Genomic DNA, 26,114 nt, shown 5'->3' on the forward strand with positions numbered 1-26,114 from the left:
CATTGAACATTTCCCTTTCCTCTTATACATGTAGATTTATAAATGACTAGTCAGCCATTCGTAACTAATCTCCTATACATTATTTTATGATAAAGTGCTCTTCTGAATCTTTAGGCAATTCTTTTCGTAAAATTGTCGATTTTCTGTAGTCTGAGATCAATCATCTTTATCGTCTCTAGTAATGATTGCGCCTAGCCATGTAATGATAATGATGACCTCACTTGAAAGGACATCAACCTTCTATTTGACATTGGTTGGTCATCATAGAGGACTACTTAATGCAACTCGAACATCTTCCCACGCTTTTCCGCCTAGAACATCTATGACGTAGAATTGGACAACTTGTTGAGGAAAAAAAACTATCTCTTAGTTTTGTAATGTGAAAGGGTTAACGATAGGTTAACTACCAACAATACAAATACAAATGACGTTCAAACACTAAAATTTTCTCCCTATCTCTAACTTTTTATCACATCACATCATATTTCACATATATTACTTTACTCCCCTTTCTTTTATTACTTTCTGCCCTAGGTGCTAAACTCATTGATACTCGACCAAACATTTTCCAATATAGGATCAACATTAATACTTCGTGGAAGCCTCTGTTCCATTTGATATATTTGAAATCATCACGAACTATACTTAAACTAAGGATAAATATTTAACATTGCCATAGTTAGTAAATTTACATCCTTGTATTGTATGTCTATTCTACTGATTCATTTTGTTAGGCCACGGAAATTAATGCATAATTAGGTTGCCATATATTTGAAACCGTATAGGAGGAGATTTTGTCAGAGACACGAAAACTAAAGAAATAAAGAAAAAGAAAGGGGAAATTATTTAATGAAAATATCTTACTGTAAAAAAAATGTTACCATACCATAGTTACTTTTTGCTGTTATATATATATATGTGACCCCATGTGTACTTCTGAAAGATCATCAACATCTATATAGCTTTTACTTATTACTTATTCTATAGCTAAAATCTATCTCTTCTCTGCGCCAGACCATTGTAGCAGAGAGAGACATTTAGCAACAATGGTGAAAGGACCAGAATCTCTCCCAAATGGTGTTAATGGTGTAGGGAATGGGCACCACCACCAAGATTATTTTGATCCAAGTGCTCCTCCACCGTTCAAGATTGGAGAAATCAGAGCAGCCATTCCCAAACATTGCTGGGTGAAGAATCCATGGAGGTCTCTGAGTTATGTTCTCAGGGATGTCTTGGTTGTAACAGCATTGGGGGCTGCAGCACTTCACTTCAATAACTGGCTCTTCTGGCCACTCTACTGGGCTGCTCAGGGCACAATGTTCTGGGCACTTTTTGTTCTTGGACATGATTGGTAAATTTATTCATTTTTTCAACACAATGCCCATTCATTCATTGTTATTACTTATTAACATGTTTGGTTTGACGATTTGCACAGAACAACAACTTTGTTACTCAAATACTAAATGTATTTTTAGAAATCCTTCTACAATTGATTTTGAAATCTAGCTTCTGCATTTCAGAATTAGATTTGGTAAAATTGAAGTTGATCCAAACATGCAGTAACAATCCTGACTCATTGTTATGAGCATGTTTGATTTTACGATTTGCACATAACAACTCAATGTTTGTTGTAAAACCCTTTTATAGTTAATTCTTCCAGCAGAATCAATTCTCAACATATGGGTTTTAGAATTAGATTCTACTAAGCTCATGTTGTCAGACTTGTAATTCCAAAGCATTTCAATGTGCAACCAATTATGCTATATGTTATGCCTTCTCAATGAACCAATCTTATGCATTTCAATTGGTTATGATTTGTGTATTGTATTTGAAGTTTGAATCTTTCTTCATTGAACAGTGGCCATGGAAGCTTTTCAGACAGTCTCATGCTCAATAGTGTGGTGGGCCACATCCTGCACTCCTTTATTCTTGTACCATACCATGGATGGTTAGTTCTTTTTAGCACCTTTTTCCCTTTTGCTTTTCTTATCCTTGATGTTCTTTTCTTCACCACATCTTTAATCTGGTTAGGCACTAAACCATGTTACTCTGGCTCTTGAATTTTGCAGGAGAATTAGCCACAGAACTCACCATCAAAACCATGGACATGTTGAGAAAGATGAATCATGGGTTCCTGTATGTGCATTGTAGTTCCTTAATTTTCAATTTTGTTTAGGCAATAGAAGAAAAGGGAAATCTAACGATGCAACTTGTTAAGACTTTTCAATTTTCATGATTATGGGTCTTTTTCTTTGTCTTGATTTCAGATGACAGAGAAGATTTACAAAAATCTAGACAGTGCGACAAAAACCCTGAGATTCTCCTTTCCTTTTCCAATCTTTGCATACCCATTTTATTTGGTGAGAACTTAAATTGTTTTCAAAATTATTGAGGTAAAATTAAATTGAAGGTTCTTAGATTGGATCTCACTAAGTTTTTCTGATATGAATTATACCATAATGTTACAGTGGAACAGAAGCCCTGGAAAAGAAGGGTCTCATTTCAACCCATTCAGCAAACTGTTCACCCCAAGTGACAGAAGAGACGTGTTCACTTCAACTCTTTGTTGGTCCATCATGTTCTGTGCACTTCTCTGTCTATCCTTCATAATGGGTCCATCTTTTATGTTCATGCTATATGGAATTCCCTATTTGGTAATTATCTCACTCTAACATCCTCTTTTCAAGTTAATCAGTTAGAAAATTTCTCATGGTAGTTGTTCAACTCTTTTTACCAATTATTTTAAGGATCTAAGAGCGATTTAATAGCATATTTAGTTCTGAGGTAGAAAATTTCATAATCACCAAAAAAAAAAAATGTTCACAGTCAATTAATGGTTGTGTTTGCATTTTTAGCTCTGCATATTTCAAGGCAATTTAAATGCTCGACCGATTCAAATCTTTTATTTTATTTTTAAATGGATTCAAATCTTTTAAGTCGTGCATGTGTTTTTTTTTTCTAACTTGATCATAAATAGAAAAGTCACTATCATCTTTATAATGTTGTGGGGTCTAATGAAAATAAATATAGAAGTATATAATAGTAAAATATAATTGAGTGAATAAATATTTTAGAATAGTTGGGAAGGAGTACAAAATTAGTTAAGTTTCTTGAAGTATAAAAAATGTATGTTTAAAAAAAATAAAAAAATGTATGATACTATAAGAAATTGTAATATTAATAGAGATGCTTTAAAATATTGGGTTAAATACACTTCTAATAGATCACTCAAAAACAAGTGTACATATAACACAACTTTTAACATGTAAAGTGACATAAATCATTTTATCTTTTGGTTAGCATAAAAAGTTCTGATCAACATAAACTTTTTTTTTTGTTAGTTATTGGATGAAAAATCAACTTCATTTGTAATACTCCCTCTGTTCCTAAATATAAGATCTATTCCAAAAAATTTCGCTTATTAAGAAAGCACTTAATGTGACTAATTAGTGTATTGATTTTTTAAAAATGCATACATTCTTCCCTATTTACCCTTTGTCATTTTCTCTTACTAATAATCATTGCATTCATAGTTAGTTGGAATAGTAGTAATTAATGGTAGGTGGTAACTTTAAAATTGAAAACATACAATTAATGTGAGGGGTGAATATGGAATAGTACAAAACCTTTTGCTAGATTTTTGTAAGAGGTCTTATATTTAAGAAAATGAAAATTTTGAAACTAGATCTTATAATTAGGAACGGAGGAAGTAATATAGAAACTTAAATTGTATATGAAACCTATATGGACTAAAATCATATATTTCTGGACCAATTGATAACTAAGCATAAAGCATCTACATTTGATATCAGTCAAGTCATGTGCCAAACATATTCACTTATTTGAACATGTGTAGATCTTCGTGGTCTGGTTGGACTTCGTGACATACTTGCATCACCATGGTTACAAGCAGAAGCTACCTTGGTACCGTGGCAAGGTAACATCCCAAAGCTCATTTTTTCGCTTCAATTTTCTTGTGTAAGAAAATAGTTCTTTATTTTTATAAATTATTGTAAGTGTTATATTTTTTATGTTTAAAATTTTATATCAAAAGAGTAAAAGAAAAAAGTTTATATATTGAGAGACAAATTCCACACTTATTTTGGAAAGCGTGTTGCCTGTTTGGGAAAGAAAAGCAAGGTTCACTTTAAACGCGGTTGGGTTGCACGTGGAATCTGACGAAAATCCAAAGATCGAAAAATTGACAAATCAAAAACAAATATAACATATTTTAAAAAATAGTTATTTAAGTAAAAGATTATTTTCTTTACTGTTTAAACATATTCTATCTATAATATGCTTTATACGCATTTTGTCATCATCCCTCATAAGACTGTAGGTCATTAACGTGTTACTTGACTCTGCAATTTGACAGGAATGGGATTATCTTAGGGGTGGTCTTACAACCGTTGATCGTGACTATGGTTGGGTTAACAACATTCACCATGACATTGGCACACATGTTATTCATCATCTTTTCCCTCAAATTCCTCACTATCATTTGGTAGAAGCGGTATGTACCCGTAATTAACTGTTGAATGGTTTTTTTTTTTTTTTTTTAAATGGTTAAATTTGTCCTAAAACATGTTAGGCCCTGATAAATTCTTTTGTAGAATAAGAAAATATCTTTGTGGTTTCTAATTATATAAAATGTGTGTCAGAGGTTAACATGACTAGTGTTTTATTTAATCACAAGAATATACTTGATCTACATTTTACACAGTAAGGTACATAGAGAGTATATTCTAAGTCCATAGACATACTTGTCCGAGCACATCACTTTAAAGAACCATTTAAACCATTCACTCCATAATTAATCTTTCTGTTTTGTTGATTTTTTAATCGAGTGGGTGTTCAATTTCATTTCAACAATAACAAGTGTCTTTAAAAAAAGAAAACACTCATGCGGTACTTAATTGTATCAAATGTTGGTCAAGTAACTTGATCAACGTTTTGTTAACCATAAAACTTAACTTGATCAACATTGAATAACATCGAAAATCGCAGAGTATTTTCCTGAACAAGGAACTTACTCAACACTTACACTTTGAATGACGACATTTTATTTTACTAGTAATTCAGTCCATGCAATCTACAAAATCTCTTTCTATGGTTCACAATATATAATAACAGAAAAGAGACAAAAGACCACAATCTCAAAACACAAAAAGACACACATTACCTTAAGAATCTCTGCAACATGTTTGATGATTTCCATTGTTTTTAATTGTACAACACAGACACAAGCAGCAAAGCCAGTGCTTGGAAAGTATTACCGAGAGCCAGAGAAATCTGGGCCATTCCCACTCCATCTAATCAAGTACTTCCAGCGCAGCATAAGTCAGGACCATTTCGTGAGTGAAACTGGAGACATTGTCTTTTACCAAACAGATCCTCTGCTCCTAAAAAATTCGTGTCTCAACAACAACAAGACTCACTAGTAGTAGTAGTAACGTGTGTGTTTGCTCCTAAATTGATCATAATGCACCATGCCACTCAAGTTTTAACTTTTCTTGGCTGGCACCCTTGCTCTTATTTTTCAAAAAAATAAATGATTTTGACCTTTATGTCAAAAATACATTTATCTAGTTCAGTTCTACAAGCTTGATCATGGTAAAAAGTCTTCTATATGTAATCTTATACATTATGATTAAGATTCATTTTTAAGTAGTAACTCTTTTTGTTTTACCTCTTGTTACGTTTAATTTCATATGTATTGAAGCATAAAAGTTTTGAGTTTATTTCACTTGAGAATCTTTTTTATTTCTTTTTAATTTTTAAAAGCTTGAAGTTTTTTTTTCGATGGAACACAAAATATAAAGTTAAAAGACAGTTAATGTGAAGTGACGTTCAACCTAACATAGTACCGCATTAAGTACTGCCATAGATTACATTTCATCAAGAGCTCACTTTGTTTTGTTGTCCATAGCAACGTCACCTGTTATAATTACTCCCCTCTGTTCCTATGTATAGGTCATAAATATTTTTTTTTTATAGGCATAGGATTAAATATATTGAAGAGAAGTATAAGGGGTACTTCAACCCAATACAAGTGATGAAATAGGGGAAAAAAATTACAAAGAAATGCTAAATGAAACCCACCCCTTCCCCCTCCTTGGAAGAAGGATCTAAGGAAGAGGCTTCATTAAAACCTTACTAGGAAAAACCCCATTGGGAAAACCTAGTGAAGGAAAAAGAGTACCCCTTACTAAGAACCAGGAGAAACTTCCAAGAGGTCATAAATACCTAATTATCTTATATTCAGAAAATAGATACTAGTAATAAATTTCTACATAAAATGATTATTAGTTTTCCTATATTACACTCATTTACTTTCCTATGAATTTCTCTCTGTAAGTTAATATTTCTAAAAGTTCATCATCTCTTTCATATTAAATATGTGGTAAATTTGGGAAAAAATTATACAAAGTGACTTATTTTAGGAACAATTTTTTTTCACAAAAAGTGACTTATAAGAAGGATAGAAGAGAGTATGTTTTTTAGTGTTTTAGATGGACAGCTCGCATATAATCTCAGCAACTTGAAAATATTTCTTTTAGTGATTTTATATTTATAAATTTTTCTCTTGCGTGTCAACTTGCCATTAAGTTGAGGAGTTGATTCTTCCATCTCACATTCTCAAACGGACTAACTCGCCTAGCTCGCTATAGGCAGGTTGAGAGAGGGATGAGTTGGCTCATATTGTCACCTTTAAATTAGATGTGTATTCATGTTTCATACGGAAAACTAATGATACTATTAATGATTGAAGGTTGAGTTCAACCTATAGCAACCCAAACAATATTTCATAAAGAACTATTTCGAAAAAAAAACATTTCATAAAGAACTTATTTACTTTTGACGGCCATTGATGAGCACTACACAAGACTGAATTCCATTAATTGATTTGCATCTTTTTAGGGCCTGTTTGGCATCCCGTTACAAACTGATGTTTGAATTAACGTGATTTTGTTAAAATGATTTTAAGTAAAATTGTGTTTGAGCAAACATGATTTATGTTTGGATGATTTGTAACAAACGTGATTTTAAAATAATGAATACCGTTTGGATGATATTAATTGAGGTGAGTATTTTCACCCATCAACGCTGAACGCCCAACGCCAACGCTCGAATTTTTAGATTCCAAAAAAATGTGATTTTGATGCAAAACAGCGTTAACGCGTTAAGGAAAACGCAGATCCAAACGGCTTGACGAAACTGCAAAACGACGTTTATGGCAACGCAACGCACGTTTGGCCTCTCCAACGCCAATCCAAACAGGCCCTTACTAGTTGTTGTTTGTCCTATGTGAAGTCCTGCTTTTTGTTATAGTTTTATAATTTTTAAAAAATAATATACCCACAGTGTGTGTTTGGACCTCTCGAGGTTGGAGTTTGTTACTTGATGTATGGCTTAAGTGCGATGATGATATATTCTTGCAAAGTTCGATGAAACAAACAAAAATTAAAGTTTTCAGAAACTGTTGAGAGGAAATCAACAGGCTGTCAGTATCTCAATGTTTTTTATAATAAAACCATCAGAAAAATGAACGTTGGTGGTGTTTTCTGTTTAGAACCTGTGATGAAGACATAGGAAGTGGGTGTGACTGTGACAGTGCCACTGTGACCATTTGCTTATTCTTTCTTTCTTTTTGATCCAAGCTTATTCTTTCTTTCATTTGAGAGAATCCCATGCCCACTTTGTCAAAATTAGGAAATAAGTTTGTTCACCCTCTAAATCCAGCTACACTTGAAGTGAAATAGGAAGAGAAAGAGAGAAATATAATAAGAAAATAATTAGAGAAATAGATGAAGGTAAGTGAAATAAGATGAAATAAAGAATGATGTTAAAAATTTAAGAATTAATTTATATAAATAAGTGATGAAAGAGAAAATTTAAAACAAGTCACCATTAACTTTTTCTAAATAATGATTGATTCAAATATAAAGAAAAATATTACCGAATAATCTGGCACATATGTTTTTAACGAACATACAATAGACCGCTGTTAATTCAAAATTTGGCTTAAGGTTTATCGACACAAACATGTCGAAATATGACCTATGAAGAGCCAGAAAGTTAATTTGATTGCAGAATTCGACAAACACAATGCCTGAAGCGGTTACGTGAAAAGCGAACACGTGTGAGCACCCACGATGCAACAGAAACGGTTAAGAGCGTGTGCCTTCACCCACGACGCAAGCCACCCACGATGCAGGCAAACGGTTGAGGTGCATCCCTCTCCCACGATGCAAGAAGCTTCTAGAGCAAGTAAGAGATCGTGGATCACCAAGCCCACGAACCCGTTTAGCAGAAGAAGAAACCGCCAAGGACATGTGAGGAAATGGAGCACTATAAATAAGAGAAGATCATTCAGAATAAGGGGTTCCCAACTCAACTCCAAAACTCACTAAAAAGCTCACATGTCCGCATCAAAGAGACTTCAAGAGCCCAACGTGATGATGAAGGAGTATGTTGCAGAACCAGCCCTTTACAATTCCTGCATTTGACGCTTTTAAGTTTGTTGTTTTGTTCAAGTTTCCTTTTAATTTCCTGTCGATTTCTTGTCTGATATAATTTCTCTTTGCTTTCAATTTACATTTTCTGTACATTGCTGATGACCCGAGATTTAAGACTATTTTTCTAGTTTATTTGCATGCATTTTAATATATTATTTAAGATATTTTACTCATTTTAGGACACTTTAGGTTTATTTCATGCATTTTAATATTTTTATTAAGTTTTAGTATTTTATATTATTTTCTAGATATTATTAGGATTTATTTACTTTAATTTAGGATTAGATAAGTTTATTTTAAGTTGTTATCTTATTTTTATCTTCTATTTATTTTATTTTATTGTTATTTTAGGGGGTTAAGTGTAACACCCCGATTTCCGGGTGCCACTTTAGTAACCAAAAAAAAACTTTACGCGGAAAACAGGTAATTTTTTTTTCGTTTTCTTTTCTTTCAAATTAAGCGATAGAGAAATAAAGACAAAACCCAAAGACAAAACCCAACTGTCACTCCCCGATTTCGGTGGCGTCACTTTAGTAACCAAAAGAAATACTTAAGCGGAAAAACGTGAATTATTTTTTTTTCCGACAATATAACTAAAGACAAAAATAATAAACACCTCAACAAAAGATAAAAGAAACTAATGTACAACTATATATACATGCCCCGCTAATACCAACCACGTCATGAGTGACCTCCAGTGACGGGTGACAGAAAGAAAGTAACGCCCGAAGGCAATATGTACAGTCCAAGGTAAAATACTGTGTCCGCAACACTATACCTCAAAAACTGAGAACAAGTTGGCCCAGCGGCCTAAGAAAAGACCTCCTAAATCCAACCAGCTCTCTGTGATCTCCATAGGAAAACCACACAAAAAGCTACCGGTAGGAAACTACCCTGTCCCGAATCTGAAAACATGACGGTCAGAGCTACGACACTACTCCTACACTAATCCCAACTCGAGGAGCCCACACTAGCACTCGATCCTACACGCTAGCGCGGTCGTCGTCCGAATCTGCATCCAGGACAACTAAGTCGACATACACAATCCTACCCTCTCTATCCACCTTGACGCGCTCCTGCACTGATCTCTCGGGCTCGGGGCCCGGACCATGATCCTCGATGACAGCAGCAGTAAACGAACTGGACTCCGTCGAAGTCCCACCCACTAGCACCTCCTCAGAGGGGTCCTCATCATCCGAAGATAATGGTGGTGGTGGTGGTCCTCCCAAGCCGGGTCCACAATGCACGCTGGGCGGCAAGTTGAAGCTCAATATATGTCTCCTCAATACCCCCTCCGTCAAGCGTCCAAAACGGTCAACACAGTCCTCCATGACCCGACCGGTGTAGGTCGCACGGTGGCCTACGGGATCGACCACCCATGCACCTGGGTCGTCCTGGTCAAGCATCTCGAATCTGGTCCCCCCCGAAGGGCTGATCATCGTAAACCAATCCGCCATACTCATCTGACAATGGCGTAGTCCGCCCAAACACACACAGAAGACGCGAGGGTCAACTTCAAAGAATTATATAAATAATAAAACCAGATATACAGGATAATAATTATTAGCCTCTCGGCTTATAAATTTAGGGATAACTTCCTAGGGTTGCATGTATCACAAAGAATATAAAAGATCATAATAACAATTAGCATGCCTCAAATAGGATAAACCAGTATCAATCACACTCAGCAACTAAGTCAGAATGTATGTTGCATGAAATGCAATGCTGGTTAACAAGATGCATTCCGGAAGAAAAGGATGGACATCAACGAGACGGCCCTAACATCAGCCACGGTGGGTACCTCCCTGCTCGCGTGTCTCTTACACCACACAAAAGTAGTCAGATCAGCAGTGAACCCGTAGGTCTGCCATTCCGTCTGCTACTATGGACCACCGTAGTGTCCTAAATATGGAAATCCGGGTCTTATGACCATTTTGGAATCCACCGAGGTCCGATATCACGCCGTGTATTAACCTCAAAATGAGTGCATGAATGCAAGTGATTAGCCAAACAACGTCTCCGACCTCACTCGACACGTCGCCACGTGTTCTAAATAACTTAATGTCTCTAAAAGAATACCCTAAGGTAAATGTCGATTCTGCGACAAAATGAATTAATCAAAAGAAGAAGAATGTACTTTGGAACTCATGGTTCCCGGCTAAACTTTAGATAACCAACCAATAAACTGCTCATCGAGCGAAAAGGTACCGAAGTACTTGGAAACTAAAGTTTCCGGCTAAACTTTAGATAGCCAAACATTAAACTGCTCATCGAGCGAAAGAGTACGATTGTACTTAGAAACTCGTATGTTCCCTCGAAACTTGGACTCGACGACACTTCTCATATCTTCAAAACTAAGGTTCAAGCTCTAAGTTCTTATCTAAGGTTGTTATCATTGTTCAAGGGTTTTAGAGATTAATTAATGTCTTATGAATTTTCCTTGAGGAAATAGTTTTCTTTTAGTCTTATAACGTTCCTATGAGTTTCAGGGATTCCATAATCCCAATTAATTTCTGAGAAGGTCTCGATCCATTAAAACATAACAAAGTCCGAACTCCGTTCGTCCTTTTCAAACTCTCTCAAAAATCTCATAAAAATTCGGCATGACTTGCCCGCAATCCTCACTCCTCAGAATCACAGTTATAAGTGGAATAACATAAATCAGCTCAATCAATAACCATAAACAGCATATTCCAACACATCCTAGATTAACCATTTAGCACATAACATGTGAATCATTTAGCACACAATATCATGGCATCAAGTACTCAACAAGATCAGCCGAAGCCTCAGAAAACATTTCAGCCCTTTAGCAATTAAGTGCATAACACATAAACCAAGTCGAATTCGTCGACACCTAAAGCATTATCTAGTAATTCAGAGAGTAGCCCTCACCGGTGGGTCTTCCAGCTTCCTCCTCACGGGTTCCTTCACGCTCCTCTCCTTGATCTCCAGGAAACTCCTCAATAGAACCTTAAGCAAAAATCACCAAAAATCAACACAATGAGTCAAAAACTCAGCAAACAATAAATCCTAGGGTTACACGGTACATTACAACCTCCGTGGTACGACAATCTAACGCGTTAAGACAAGTTTTCGAAAAAGTCGGATTTCCTCCCCCCCTTGGTATAGCTCTCGGCCACTTTCCTTAATTGGGAGGGTCGATTTTTCTTCGATCAAACTTGGTTCCTAGATTAACATTAGCCGTAACTAAGACGGTTCTAAGCTCGGAAAAATTTTCGGATCGAAAACTGATATAGGGGTAGTTTGGTCATTATTTTCAGCTCAGAATTTCAAAATTGGATTTTTGAAAAACAAATTGGATGGGGACGTCAACAACGACGTTTATGACGACTAATCCTACTAGCACTAAGCCAAGTCGATAGTTTTCAGCTTAAAGGTTGCGACTTTGCCTAAAAATGGGTATTTGATGCAAAAATTGATCCCGGCGGCATTTCGTCGACATCTGACAAAATCTAATCCGCAGAACACGCTCAGGAGCATGCAGGGAATAAGTTTAGACACTGAAATCAGCTTATTTGGACAGTTTTACAAAAAGCTCAAAACTTTGAGCACAGAAAGACATAGAAGAAGTCGACAGAAACGACGATCAGAAGAGAGATATAGTTTACCTACCTCAAGTTCTTCGATTAGCAACGATCGGTGAAGCAAACGGGCAATAATCGGCGAAATCAGGATCCTCTCTTTCTCTCTTGGAGCTCGCGGTTTTGGGGGAGGGAATGGGTGAGTTTTTTTGCAAAAAATCTAATTTTCAAGCTATTTATAGGTTTTGGAAAATGCGGAAAAATGATTTTTTCGCGATTCCGATTTTTCCTGCGCGTTCCTCTGCGAATTCTAAGATAGGTTCTGGCGACAGAATTCCAGAACTCAAAACAGGATTCTTGGAATTAAACCAAACGATCCAAAGTCGGTGTGAGTCGGTTCATCCCGAAAAACTACTTTTTGCAGTGATCATCGGAAGAGAAAACTTCCTTCTGAAGAAAGATTAGAAATAACGAGAGAAATAGGCGAACGCGGGTGGAATCTTCTTTTGAAGCTTCGAATAGAAAAAGTCTTCATCGTCCGTTGATTTCAGGTTTCTTGAACTATCAGGGATTCCGTTTCGGCAAACTTTCGAGAATTGGAATTTGGCGTTCGTACATTCTAGGCTTTCGCATCGAAACACTTGTTTATAGACGAAAAAGAGAAATTCTAACATTTCTCCGAAGATTTTTGGAATTAGTTTCCATCGTGTCCTAATGTGTAATTTAACTATTCACTAAAACCTTTGACCTAGGATTAGGCGAATGTTAGTCGTGCTATAACTCCTATCGGTTTTCCGATAAAATTCTTGGACTTTTCCTGGACCTTTTCCTTCACAAATTTATTTTAATCAAATAAACCCTTATATTTTATTCACTTGTCCAAAGCTTAAAAACTTGGGCCTTACACCAACAACTAAACTAACCGATATACAATATATACACATGTACAGCCTCAGCTGCACTCCATGTCACGCGAACCCGCAGTGACTCCAAAGTAGTATGCCCGAAGGCAAATATGTACAACATCAGTAATGTACGCAAAGGTATCAAAATACAGTTATCCAAAGAGAAAGTCGGCACCCAAAAATGGCCTGAACAAAAGACCCCTATACTCCGACAGACTCTCTGTGATCCTCCTCAAAAGAACCACACAAAAAGCCACACATCGGAAACCTACCCGATCCCAAAAAGTAAGACGATCAGAGCTCTACACAAAAAAATGTTGCTAGCCTAACCTACCCTCCCAGCTCAGCTCAGTACTCCTCCTCCTCCTCATCGCTGCTCGGCGAGTAGCTCTCCCCACTGCTCTCGGAGTCAGAGTCGGAATCCACCGTAATCATCTCGGTGTCCAGATCCATGACCTCCCTCCTAACTGTCCTGCGCACCGTCCTAGTCGAGCCGGTCTCCACATCCACCTCTCCTGCAAGAACATCCTCCTCCACCACCCTCATCAAGGGGTCCACACGGTAGCCGTGCGGTGAAGAGAAAGATAAGAGACGTGAGGCAGATGGGACAACAGACTCCCTCCTCGGCCGCACAAGCCTAGAGGACGACGCCACGTCGGTAGGATCAATGGCAGTAGCAGGAGGTGGCGCAACAGGTGCAGCAACAGCAGGCTCGATCTCCGCTGGGTCCTCATCATCCGAAGGTGAAGTCGGAGGTGGTGCAGGTGGTCCATGACCAGTGCCTGGTCCACAGTGAACTGAGGGTGGCATGTCAAAACTCAGCTCCATACGCCGTAGCACTCCTCTCGTCAAGCGTCCTCGCTCATCCGTCCGGTCCTCCATGACCCTTCCCCTGTACGTCGCCCGGTGACCAGCAACATCGATCACCCAAGCGGTGGGGGCATCCCTATCCACCAACTCATATCTGATCCCCCCCGAGGGAGAGACCATCGAGAACCAGTCGGCCATCGACATCTGGCAGCAGGCCGACCGCCCAAACACAAACATGAAACCAAAGCCAAGGCGCTAGGGTCAACTCACGGAAATAAGTAGATATACACTCAACATGTGACAGGGTATAGATATATAAGTTGTTATATATACATATAGATAATCCTAGCATGTTATGGCTCTAACAATGCCTCAATAAATCAAACAGCACACAATCCCAGTCAGAATGAATGTATGCGTGAAATGCAATCATGATCCGGATTTGTGACGCGTTCCCGTTCGCCACAAGTGAAGCATTCCCGTTCTTCACTATGGATGAACCATTCCCGTTATTCATCCTGGATGAACCATTCCCGTTATTCATCCTTGGTGAACCATTCCCGTTATTCACCGTATGATGAACCATTCCCGTTATTCATCATTAATGCAGTGGTGAACCATTCCCGTTATTCACCATGAGATGCACAGGTGAACCATTCCGGTTATTCACCCGATTGATGCAATATGGTTAGCCAAACATCGAATCGTCCTCCCACACAAGTGTTTAGCTCAAACCCAAACTCAAAACAAACCCAAGAGTTAGTGTCGGTCAATACAACACAACTCGGAGTAAGTGTCGGTCAATACAACACAACTCGGAGTAAGTGTCGGTCAATACAACACAACTCCACCCACCATAGTACACAAGGGTCTAGTGTCGGTCAATACAACACAGCCCAAGCAACAAGAGCGCTAAGTGTCGGTCAATACAACACAGCTCCAACAGCAAGAGAACCCAAGGGATTAGTGTTGGTCAATACAACACAACCCCCACAACAAGAGTACGTAGAGTACTCGGTGACTTTCAATCATCACCATAGCTCACCTCAGTGGCTTTCCCCAATTCCAATAACTCTCCAAACCCACAACAAAAGTCGACTTTTCCCCGTCTTTCGTAAATATTTTCCCCTTTAGTTTCTCCTATGATTATTCGTTAATAAAAATAATTTCGATTCAAATTAGTCAGGTTATGAGTTTATTTCTCAAAGTCTAAGTTTCCCAAGTCTTTAGTTTTCAAAGCTCTATCATTCTAAGTTTTCAAAGATCAACCACCCCAAAATACATTTCCCGGGGAAAGTCTAAGAATTCCAACATATGGCTAAGTCTCAAACCCCACATTTGGACTTGCCTAGGGTTGTTCATCCAACCCGAAACACCAACTTTAACCAGTTCAGAGGTTCCCCACTCCGAAATCGCGTCAAAACGCACAATCCAACAATATCACAACATCACAAGTTATGGAAAAGCATCATAACATCAACTCATCATCATAATCAACATCAGATAAAACATAAGTCGAATTTATCGACGCCTATCATGCAGTCATAGCTAATATGTAAGTTGCCCTAACCTCGAGCTGATCCAGTCTCGTAATCAAAATCTCCTTCACAGGAATACCTTGAAACTCCCAAAGTTCCTTCAACTGAACCTCGGAGAAAAACAAAGCAGAATCCAAACAATATCGATTAGTTCGATCACAATACAACTCATAAACGATAGACAAAGCATCAAAGCTTCAGAATACAACATTCGAATGCGAAAAGACAAGTTTTCGAAAACGAAAAACTTCCCCCCCATTGATATAGCCCACGACCAGAAAGGAAAAAGGGCTTCGGCTCTTTTTCTTCGATCAAATCTGTTTACAAGGTAGTTTTAGGGTAAAACTAAGGCAAAGAAACTGTCGGAACAATTTTCGGACAATCGGATCAAAATACGGCCGTTCAGGGGCATTTTGGTCCAAAATAAAAGCTCAAAACCTCAGAGTTATCAGTTCGGAAAACAAATTTGACAGCAATGATCCTAACGACATCCGTGACAACAAATCCAAAAGGCACGAAGTCAGATTACGACTTTTCGACAGTAAAGTTTCGAAATGTGAGACAAAAAGGGTTTTGAATCAGTTTTTCAGATCCTTGACAACTGGATCGCAATCGGCGATTACTGACAGAGGTTTTAGGCTCTTGGGAACGTAGGGAAGATAACCCAAGCAAGAAATCAGAGAAAACGGACAGTTTTACAAAAAGCACAAAACTGTGAGCACAGAAACGACTTCAGAAACGCAGTAGAAACAGTAATCAGAGGTAAGAATCATGCTAGTTACCTCAGTACCTCGAAGTAGGGACGAACTGCACGAAGATCGGTCAAGTTTTCACGAAAAATCTTCTCCCCCAAGCTCTCCTCAAACTCGCGGCTTTGGATGGTGGGGTAATGGAGATATTTTGAAACTTTGGCTATTTATAGGCAGGCGAAATCGCGGGAAAATGAAAATTTCGCGATTCCGATTTTTGCAGCACGTTCACCGAGGAATTCTAAAAGAGATTCTGGCGTCAGAATTCCAGAACTCAAAACAAATCTCAGACGTTTGGGAAAAACGATATCTAAAATCCCAAAAGCGGTGTAAGTTAATCTGTCCCGAAAAACTACTTTTTGCTGTGATGCTCAAACGACAAAACTTCCTTCTGAAGAAAGATTGGAAATGTCGAAACAAATCTGGAAACGCGTACGGAAACTTTGTTAGAAGTCCCGAATAGAAAAAGTCTTCATCCATCGCTCGAAACTAGGGTTTCGAAGCAAAGAATTTAGCGTCGTCGGACTTCCGAAAAGTGAATACTATCGTGCGTACAGTCCAGGGTTCCGAAATTAAACGCTGGTCGAAGGAAAAATAAAGAGAATCTTTAAATTTTCCAAGGATTCGAAATCTCACTTAAAACGTTGCTCTAAAAGCGAAATTAGGTTATTCTGGACACGCTCGCCATAAGGCAGGTGTGCAGACGACTCGCACTAATTCCTACAGCGACTACGCAACATTCCTCAAGCAATTCCTGAACTTTCTTCTTCATTAATCTTTCTCAAATAGCAGACTCCTGTCACGCTTACACTGATTCTAAGCGTGAGTCGGAAATTAACTTGCTCTGAAAATCCAGGTCTTACAATACTCCCCTCCAAAAAGAAAGTTTCGTCCTCGAAACTCAGAGTTCTTCAAAAAGTCCGGGGTACAGTTCCTTGATCTTGTCTTCCAATTCCCATGTAGCGTCTCCCGTATCCTTGTTCCATATCACCTTTACCAACGCAATCTGCTTTCCCCTCAGCTGTTTCACTCTTCTATCCCCAATACTCACTGGCGGTGTCTCAAAAGTCAGATCATCCTTCAGCTCAACATTGTCTGGCTCGATTACATGAGTCGGGTCTGGAATGTACTTCCTCAACTGCGACACATGAAATACATCATGAATGTTGGAAAGAAATGGTGGTAGTGGAATCTGATATGCAACTGGTCCAACACGTCGAGTGATTTGATAAGGCCCAATAAACTTTGGCGTGAGCTTCCTTGACTTAATAGCTCGTCCAACCCCTGTAGTCTGAGTATGTAAGGCCCAAGTTTTAACGCTTTGGATAAGTGAATAAAATAAAAAAGTTATTTGATTAAGATAAATTTGGGAAGGAAAGAGGTTCAGGAAAAGTCCAAGAATGTATCGAAAAACCGAAAGAGTTATAGCACGACTAACATACGCTTAATCCTAGGTCAAAGGTATTAGTGAATAGTTAATTTACGTTTTAGGACACGATGGAAACTAATTCCAAAAATCCTCAGAGAAATGTTAGAACTTCTCTTTTCCGTCCTTAAACAACCATTTCGATGCGAAATCCTGGAAAGTACGAACGTCAAATTCCAATTCTCGGAAGTTTGCCGAAACGGAATCCCTGATAGTTCGAGAAAACCTAAGATCGACAGACGATGAAGACTTTTTCTATTCGGAGCTGCAAAAGAAGATTCCACCCGCGTTCTCCTATTTCTCTCGTCAATTCTGATCTTTCTTCAGAAGGAAGTTTTCTCATCCGACGATCACTGCAAAAAATAGTTTTTCGGGATAAACCGACTTACACCGACTTATGCCGATCTTGGATCTTCTGGTTTAATTCCAAGAATCCTATTTTGAGTTCTGGAATTCTGTCGCCAGAACCTATCTTAGAATTTACAGAGGAATGCACAGGAAAAATCGGAATCGCGAAATAATCATTTTCCCGCGTTTTCCATTTCCTATATATACTTTGAAAAATAGAAAAAACAAAAAAAAACCATCACCTGCACCCATTTTGGCCGTGGCTTTCAAGGAGGAAGGAGGAGAAGAAGAGTTTTTCCGTTTCTTGCCCGTTTGCTTCACCGATCGTCACTAATCGAAGACCTCGAGGTAGGTAATCTATACTCTCCTTCGAATCGTCGTTTCTGTCCATTTCTCCTGCGACTTTCTGAGTTCAAAATTTTGAGGTTTTTGAAAAACTGTTCAAATCAGTTGATTTCAGCGTCTAAACTTCTTCCCTGCATGCTCCTGAGCGTGTTCTGCGGATTAGATTTTGTCAAATGTCGACGAAATGCCGCCGGAATCAATTTCTACCCTAAATACCCATTTTTCGGCAAAGTCGCAACCTTTACGCTCTAATCTATCGACTTGGCTTAGTGCTAGTAGGATTTGTCGTCATAAACGTCGTTGTGGACGTCCCCATCCAATTTGTTTTTCAAAAATTCAGTTTTGAAATTCTGAGCTAAAAATATTGACCAAAATACCCCTGCGACAGTTTTAACCCGATAATTTTTCTGAGAGTTTCCCTGGCCTAGATATCGCCTAAGAATACCTAGGAATTGATTTAGATCGAAGAAAAAGTTCGAAAACCCTATTTTCCATAGTGGCCGAAACCTATTTGCTTGGGTACCGTGTCCAAAAATAATTTTTGGGTCTCTATGACCTGAGCCATTGCGTAGCTCTTTCAATTGTCGAAATTTTGGCGCCGGTTTCGTGTCATTCCGAGTTCTGTAGCTCGAGTTATGCACGTTTTAGCGAATAAAGTGTTTTTGCACAAAACTTGAATCGAGTCAAAACTCATCCATTCGGGGAAAGCCCTTTCATTCGTGCCTAAGTGTTGTACTCTGAAGTTTCTTGAGCTTTGTCTAACTCTAGTTAGTATTGTTTCGATTATGTCGACTTAATTTGATTGATTTCTGCTTTGTTTGCTCTAAGGTTCGTTTGTGGAAACCTTGGGCTTGACTGAACAAGCTTGTGAGCGAGACCTGCACCGCGAGACTAGAACAACTCGAGGTTAGGGCAACTTACTTACTAGCTATCTCCTTGTAGGCGTCGATCAATTCGACTGGGTTATTGTGTTGATATTGAATATTGCTTGGATATTGTTTATCGCTTTATGGAAAAATGTTTTCTGAGAGGCTTCGGCCGTTTGCTGGTTAATCTAGGATGTGTTGGAATATGCTGTTTATGCTTATTGATTGCGCTGGTTTAGTTATGCTATTCCACTTATATCTGTGATACTGATGAGTGAGGATAACGGGCAAGTCATGCCGAATTTTATGAGATTTTTGAGAGAGTTCGAAAGGACGAACGGAGTTCGGACCTTGTTATGTTTTAATGGATCGAGACCTTCTCAAGGAATTGTTTGGGATTATGGGATCCCTGAAACTTATAGGAAGTATTATAAGATTAAAAGAAACCTATTTTCTCAAGGAAAACTCATAAGACATTAATCAATCTCTAAAACCATTGAATAATGGTAACAACCTTAGATAAGAGCTTGGAGCTTGAATATTAGTTTGAAAGATGAGAAGGGTCGCCGAGTCCAAGTTTAGAAGAAACTTACAAGTTTCCGAGTATGTTGATACTCTTTTGCTCGATGAGCAGTTTATTGTTTGACTATCTAAAGTTTAGCCGGAAATTATAAGTTTCCAAGTACTTCGGTACTCTTCGCTCGATGAGCAGTTTATTGTTTGGCTATCTAAAGTTTAGCCGGGAACTATGAGTTCCAAGTTCATTCTTTCTTCTTTTGATTAATTCATTTTGTCGCATAATCGACATTATCTTCGGCTTAACGGGCGCGAATCCTTATGTTCACCCCGACGGGTTGGACCGATTCGGCAATAATCGTTTGACACGCGTGAATCCTTATATTCAATCCGAGGGATTGGATCGATTCGGCGGTAGTCACTCGGGCACGCGTGAATCCTTATATTCAATCCGATGGATTGGATCGATTCAGCCATCGCCATATAAACTCGCGTGAGTCCGTGAGTTCAATCCGAGGGATTGGACCGATTCAGCGATAATATTTCGACACGCGCGGATCCTTATATTCAATCCGAGGGATTGGATCGATTCGGCGATAGTCATTAGACGCGCGCAACGTCCGTATGTTCGACTCTAATGAGAGAACCGACTTGGCGTTGTCATTTACTGCGTGTGCGAGTCCTTGTGTTCGACCCAATGGGTTGGATCGACTTGACATGCCTATTTTTGGGATCAACGTTTGAATTGACATTGCATGCATACATGCGCCCAATATGGAATTGTTGAGATAATGCTTATTGTATTGTTGAGATATTATTCATTGAATTGTTATTAGAGCCTTGATAACATGCTAAGTATATACCTTAGGGTAGGCAATACAGAACATATAAATATATATATATACAACATATATATATACATACCCCCTTATTCTTCACATGCTGTTTGTATTATCTACTATATTCCGTGAGTTGACCCTAGCGCCGTGGCTTTGTTTGTATGTTTGTGTTTGGGCGGTCGGCCTGCTGCCAGACGTTCAACAGATGATTCAAGAAGGTTCGTCGTTCGGGGAGGACCCGGAGCGAAATGACTACTACTGAGCCTTCGACGTGGACCCGGACTTCATGGAAGATCAGATGAGGGTCGAAGATAGTGGTGTAGGATATGGGTGGTTAGAGTTACTGATTTTGGTTGTCATGGTCATAGCTCTGATTCATCAGTTGTATTTTGGGGCAGGGTAGGTTTCCGACTATTAGCTTTTTGTGTGATTCTCTTCCATGAGGATCACAGGGAGTTTGTCGGGCGTAGGAAGTCTTTTGGAAGCCGTTTTGGGCTGACTTACTTTTCGGAGGACTGTATTTATAAAACTTATGACTCAATTTATGAGTCGCACTTGTTTGCCGTTGGGCAATACTTTTAGTTACTTGATGTTACTTTCCGTCACTTGAGGACACTCGTGACGATGTTTTTAGTTACAGCAAGGGTGTGCTTGTATTGTATATTAATCGCTGTTAATCGCGATTGGGATGAGACCTGATTTCGACAGGTCTTTTTATTTAAACAAAAGAAAAAAAAAATACCTGCTTTTCCGCTTTATTTTATTCTTGAGTTACTAAAGTGACGCCACCGAAATCGGGGTGTTACATTGTGGTATCAGAGCTTAGTCGAGTCTTTTGGGAGCCGTGGGAAATAGGTCTTCTGTGCTAGGTTGTGTGACTCTGCAAAGAGTAAAAATTGATTGTCTGCCAAGCGATTTTTCGCTTAGAATTGATTGAAGTTAGTACTTAATCATATTGTATAGTTATGCTAGATGCTATCTTATGGTTAGTACTAACTGTTTGTTTAACTAAACAGAACATGGAGAACATGAACCAACTCGCTGGGGCAATGACTGCTATGGCCCAGGCAATGACAAATCAAACTGCGGAGAACGCTCAGTTGCGTGCTGACAAAGCTGAACGTGAGCGACATAAGCGTGAGAGGGAGGTAGCCCTGGACCAGAATAGGGGATTGAATGATTTTAGAAGGCAGGATCCACCCAAGTTCACAGGTGGGACTGACCCGGACAATGCGGATCTATGGATCCAAGAGATTGAGAAGATTTTCGAAGTACTACAGACTAGTGAAGGGGCCAAGGTGGGCCTGGCAACTTATCTGCTGCGGGGCGATGCTGAGTACTGGTGGAGGGGTACCAGAGGAATGATGGAAGCAAATAATGTGGAAGTGAACTGGGCTTCATTTCGTGCTGCTTTTCTGGAGAAGTATTTTCCAGATAGTGCTCGTGACGAGCGTGAGGCACAGTTTCTGACTCTTCGTCAGGGTAGCATGTCCATTCCGGAATATGCTGCTAAGCTGGAATCGTTGGCCAAACACTTTCGATTCTTCCGCAATGGGGTTGATGAACCCTACATGTGCAAACGCTTTGTGAATGGGCTGAGGCCTGACATTGAGGACTCAGTGAAACCGTTGGGAATCATGCGCTTCCAGTCCTTGGTTGAGAAAGCCACAGAAGTGGAGTTAATGAAGAACAAGAGGTTGAATCGTGCTGGAACTGGAGGACCAGTAAGGTCAGGTCCTCAGAACTATAAAGGAAGAGGTAAATTCCAACAGAAGAAGCCGTATCAACGCCCTTTGAGGGAAGGTTTTACCTCGGGGCAGTATAAGCCCATAAATGCTACCGGAGGAACAGGAAACAAGACTTCGGGCCAAGGAGTAACGTGTTACAGGTGCAAGAAGGTGGGGCACTACTCTAACAAGTGTCCAGACGGGGGACCTCTATGTTTCAATTGCAACCGTCCGGGGCATCAAGCCAAGGATTGCAATGTAACCAGGGTTGAGCCATCTGTGCCTACGGTGAGAGGAAGACATCCTGCTGCACGGGGAGGAGTCTATGTCTCGTGCGGCGAGGGAGCTGGTAGACTAGTCAGAGGAGAGCACACGAACGATGGTAACCTTCTAACTATTCCTTCTCATTCTAGGATAACATGCTTTATTACTCTCGTAGAACGTGCAACACACCTAACTTGCCTTTACTGTCAAGCTTTGACTTTATAGTTATTACGCCTAATAATACTTTATTTGACCGTTGCTCGTGTTTAAACTATAGAAGTTACACGAGGTTTAGAATAACACGTTAAGCCTAGAAAGTAGTCTTGCACCGATGCGTTTAACAAAGGAGCTAGAAGTTGAAGAATGAATCTCCGAGAGATTCCGTATGGATAGTATACGTATGGTGTCGAGAGTGTGTAGTTCCGTAGCGGCATCATTGAGGATTTAATATCAGGGTAATTGTGACTACTGGATGATAGGAACTCATTGACTGTTCCAGTGGGTTTTTCTAAATCTTCACCTTCGATGTATTAGGCCTGATCAACTTAATATTGAGGGGTGATATTCGGAATCAGAACTGGCAATGGACTTTGATAGATGGATTGGTAAGGTTGATTTGATTGGATCGAGGATTAGTTGACTTGGGAGGTAAAGTTCGTGTGAAGTATTTGTTTGCTTGCGAAGGAGTTATAGTTTTAAGAAAAGGATATTCATTTAAGAAGTATTGAAGAATTAAAGGACATTTGAGGTCCAAACTTGGTGAAAGTTTAGGTTTAAGTCTATAATTCTTGCCTTAAGTGTTTAGGACTCAAAGTTTGTCAGGTCTTGAAACGAGAGACTAAGTATCGGATTGATTGGAGGACGATCTAGTTACAGAAATAAAGAGTTAGTATTAAGATGAATACTTGAGGTTGTTATATGTGGACAAATTTCTTAGAGTCTAAGAGTGAATGGGACTTTGTTATGAAGTCCGATGTTGCATGCTGGGGTTAGCAAGTGATTTTCACTAAGTTGAATGAGGGTCTTAGGGTTAAGATTGACCTTGGGAGGTGAAAATCATGTACGAATAAGATATTTAGTGGTGTTAGCATTAACGATTGTAGTTAAACCTCAGAATGTTGAGGGATCGGATGATAAAATGACTAGTTAAGTTTCCCGAGGTACAGTTATGATTTGATCTTCTAGGGAATAAGTTCGGATTTGGGGGAAGTGTTAAGGATTTTAGGTAATTGTAAAGTGGGTTGTGAATAAGTGAAGGTTGGTTTTATGGTTCGGGTAAGGGAAGTCTCGAAAAAGGGGAGATGACAATGATGGATTGTAAGATATTGATATGATGATTAGCTTATAAGTTGTTGATGAACGGATGTTAAAAGGGATTGGGTCTAGCGATGCACAAGGTATCAAGACTTGAGTCGAGTTTTAATTTGAATGATGACTAAGTAGAAGATTGATTTCATGGTGCGAATGAGGATAGTTACGAAGTTGGAATCGACGTTAATGGACTAGTAGATTCCAAGGGAATAGTTCGTCTATGAGTTATAGAGCGATCGAGTTAAGTTTTGAATCATGAGTGGAGGTCACAAAAGCAAGTTGAGCATTCACCCTGGAAGGAAAAAGATGTATCAGGACTTGAAGGTGAATTTTTGGTGGCCAGGGATGAAGAGACAAGTGGCAGGATATGTAGCTGCATGTTTAATCTGTCAGAAGGCGAAGGTGGAACATCAGAAATCTTCAGGTATGCTACAGAGCTTGGATGTACCTCAATGGAAATGGGATAGCATATCGATGGATTTTGTCGTGGCGTTGCCAAGAACTCAAAAAGGATATGATTCGATTTGGGTAGTCGTGGATCGATTGACTAAGTCGGCTCATTTCATACCTGTGAGGACCACGTACAACGTGGAGAAGCTATCAGAGATATATATAGCTGAGATTGTGCGACTTCATGGAGTGCCAATAAGTATCGTTTCCGATAGAGACCCGAAGTTTACTTCACATTTGTGGGGAGCTATTCATAATGCTTTGGGAACGAGGCTGAGATTAAGTTCTGCTTATCATCCACAGACTGATGGGCAAACTGAGAGAGAACTATCCAATCATTGGAGGATTTGCTACGAGCTTGCGTGTTAGGCAACAAGGGCAGTTGGGATACCCTAATGCCACTGATTGAGTTCACATACAACAACAGTTTTCATACGACTATAGGCATGGCACCGTATGAGGCATTGTATGGCCGCAAGTGTAGAACACCTTATGTTGGTATCAAGATGGAGAGAATTGTTAGTAGGACCGGAACTTCTGCAACAGACAACTGAGAAGATTAAACAGATCAGGGAAAAGATGAAGGCTTCTCAGAGTAGACAGAAGAGCTATGCAGATCAAAGGCGCAGAACCCTGGAATTCGAAGAAGGAGATCATGTGTTTCTGCGAGTTACCCAGACTACAGGAGTTGGTCGAGCAATCAAGTCAAGAAAGCTGACGCCAAAGTTCATTGGACCTTATCAGATTACTCGTCGTGTAGGACCGGTAGCTTATCAGATCGCATTACCGCCTTTTCTATCAAACGTTCACGATGTATTCCATGTGTCACAACTGCGGAAGTATATTGCTGATCCGACGCACGTCATCGAGCTGGATGACATTGAGTTGAAGGATAACTTGTCTTTCGAGACACCGCCAATCAGCATTGGTGACACAAGGGTAAAGCAGTTGAGGGGTAAAGAGATCGAGTTAGTGAATTATTTGGAACAAGGACACCGGCGAGCAACGTGGGAGCTGAAGGAAAAGATCAAGGAACAGTATCCAGAACTTTTTACTGACCCTTAAGTTTCGAGGTCGAAACTTTCTTTTTGGAGGGTAGTAATGTAAGGCCCAAGTTTTAACGCTTTGGATAAGTGAATAAAATAAAAAAGTTATTTGATTTAGATAAATTTGGGAAGGAAAGAGGTTCAGGAAAAGTCCAAGAATGTATCGAAAAACCGAAAGAGTTATAGCACGACTAACATACGCTTAATCCTAGTCAAAGGTATTAGTGAATAGTTAATTACGTTTAGGACACGATGGAAACTAATTCCAAAAATCCTCAGAGAAATGTTAGAACTTCTCTTTTCCGTCCTTAAACAACCATTTCGATGCGAAATCCTGGAAAGTACGAACGTCAAATTCCAATTCTCGGAAGTTTGCCGAAACGGAATCCCTGATAGTTCGAGAAAACCTAAGATCGACAGACGATGAAGACTTTTTCTATTCGGAGCTGCAAAAGAAGATTCCACCCGCGTTCTCCTATTTCTCTCGTCAATTCTGATCTTTCTTCAGAAGGAAGTTTTCTCATCCGACGATCACTGCAAAAAATAGTTTTTCGGGATAAACCGACTTACACCGACTTATGCCGATCTTGGATCTTCTGGTTAATTCCAAGAATCCTATTTTGAGTTCTGGAATTCTGTCGCCAGAACCTATCTTAGAATTTACAGAGGAATGCACAGGAAAAATCGGAATCGCGAAATAATCATTTTCCCGCGTTTTCCATTTCCTATATATACTTTGAAAAATAGAAAAAAACAAAAAAAAACCATCACCTGCACCCATTTGGCCGTGGCTTTCAAGGAGGAAGGAGGAGAAGAAGAGTTTTCCGTTTCTTGCCCGTTTGCTTCACCGATCGTCACTAATCGAAGACCTCGAGGTAGGTAATCTATACTCTCCTTCGAATCGTCGTTT

The 26,114-nt window shown here is 39.2% G+C and overlaps 1 protein-coding gene across 1 annotated transcript; it reads left to right on the top strand.

Moving 5' to 3' along the window:
• The first annotated feature begins 930 nt into the window (after positions 1-930).
• LOC130723719 (omega-3 fatty acid desaturase, endoplasmic reticulum-like) lies at positions 931-5,688 on the top strand. The gene is made up of 8 exons (XM_057574844.1): positions 931-1,351; positions 1,859-1,948; positions 2,070-2,136; positions 2,268-2,360; positions 2,469-2,654; positions 3,857-3,937; positions 4,376-4,513; positions 5,241-5,688. Exons 1-8 carry the CDS (start codon positions 1,047-1,049, stop codon positions 5,439-5,441), a joined length of 1,161 nt encoding a protein of 386 aa, XP_057430827.1. The 5' UTR covers positions 931-1,046; the 3' UTR covers positions 5,442-5,688.
• The last annotated feature ends 20,426 nt before the right edge of the window (positions 5,689-26,114 follow it).

This window comes from Lotus japonicus, chromosome 6 (assembly GCF_012489685.1).
Source record: "Lotus japonicus ecotype B-129 chromosome 6, LjGifu_v1.2".
NCBI classification, from domain to species: Eukaryota; Viridiplantae; Streptophyta; class Magnoliopsida; order Fabales; family Fabaceae; genus Lotus; species Lotus japonicus.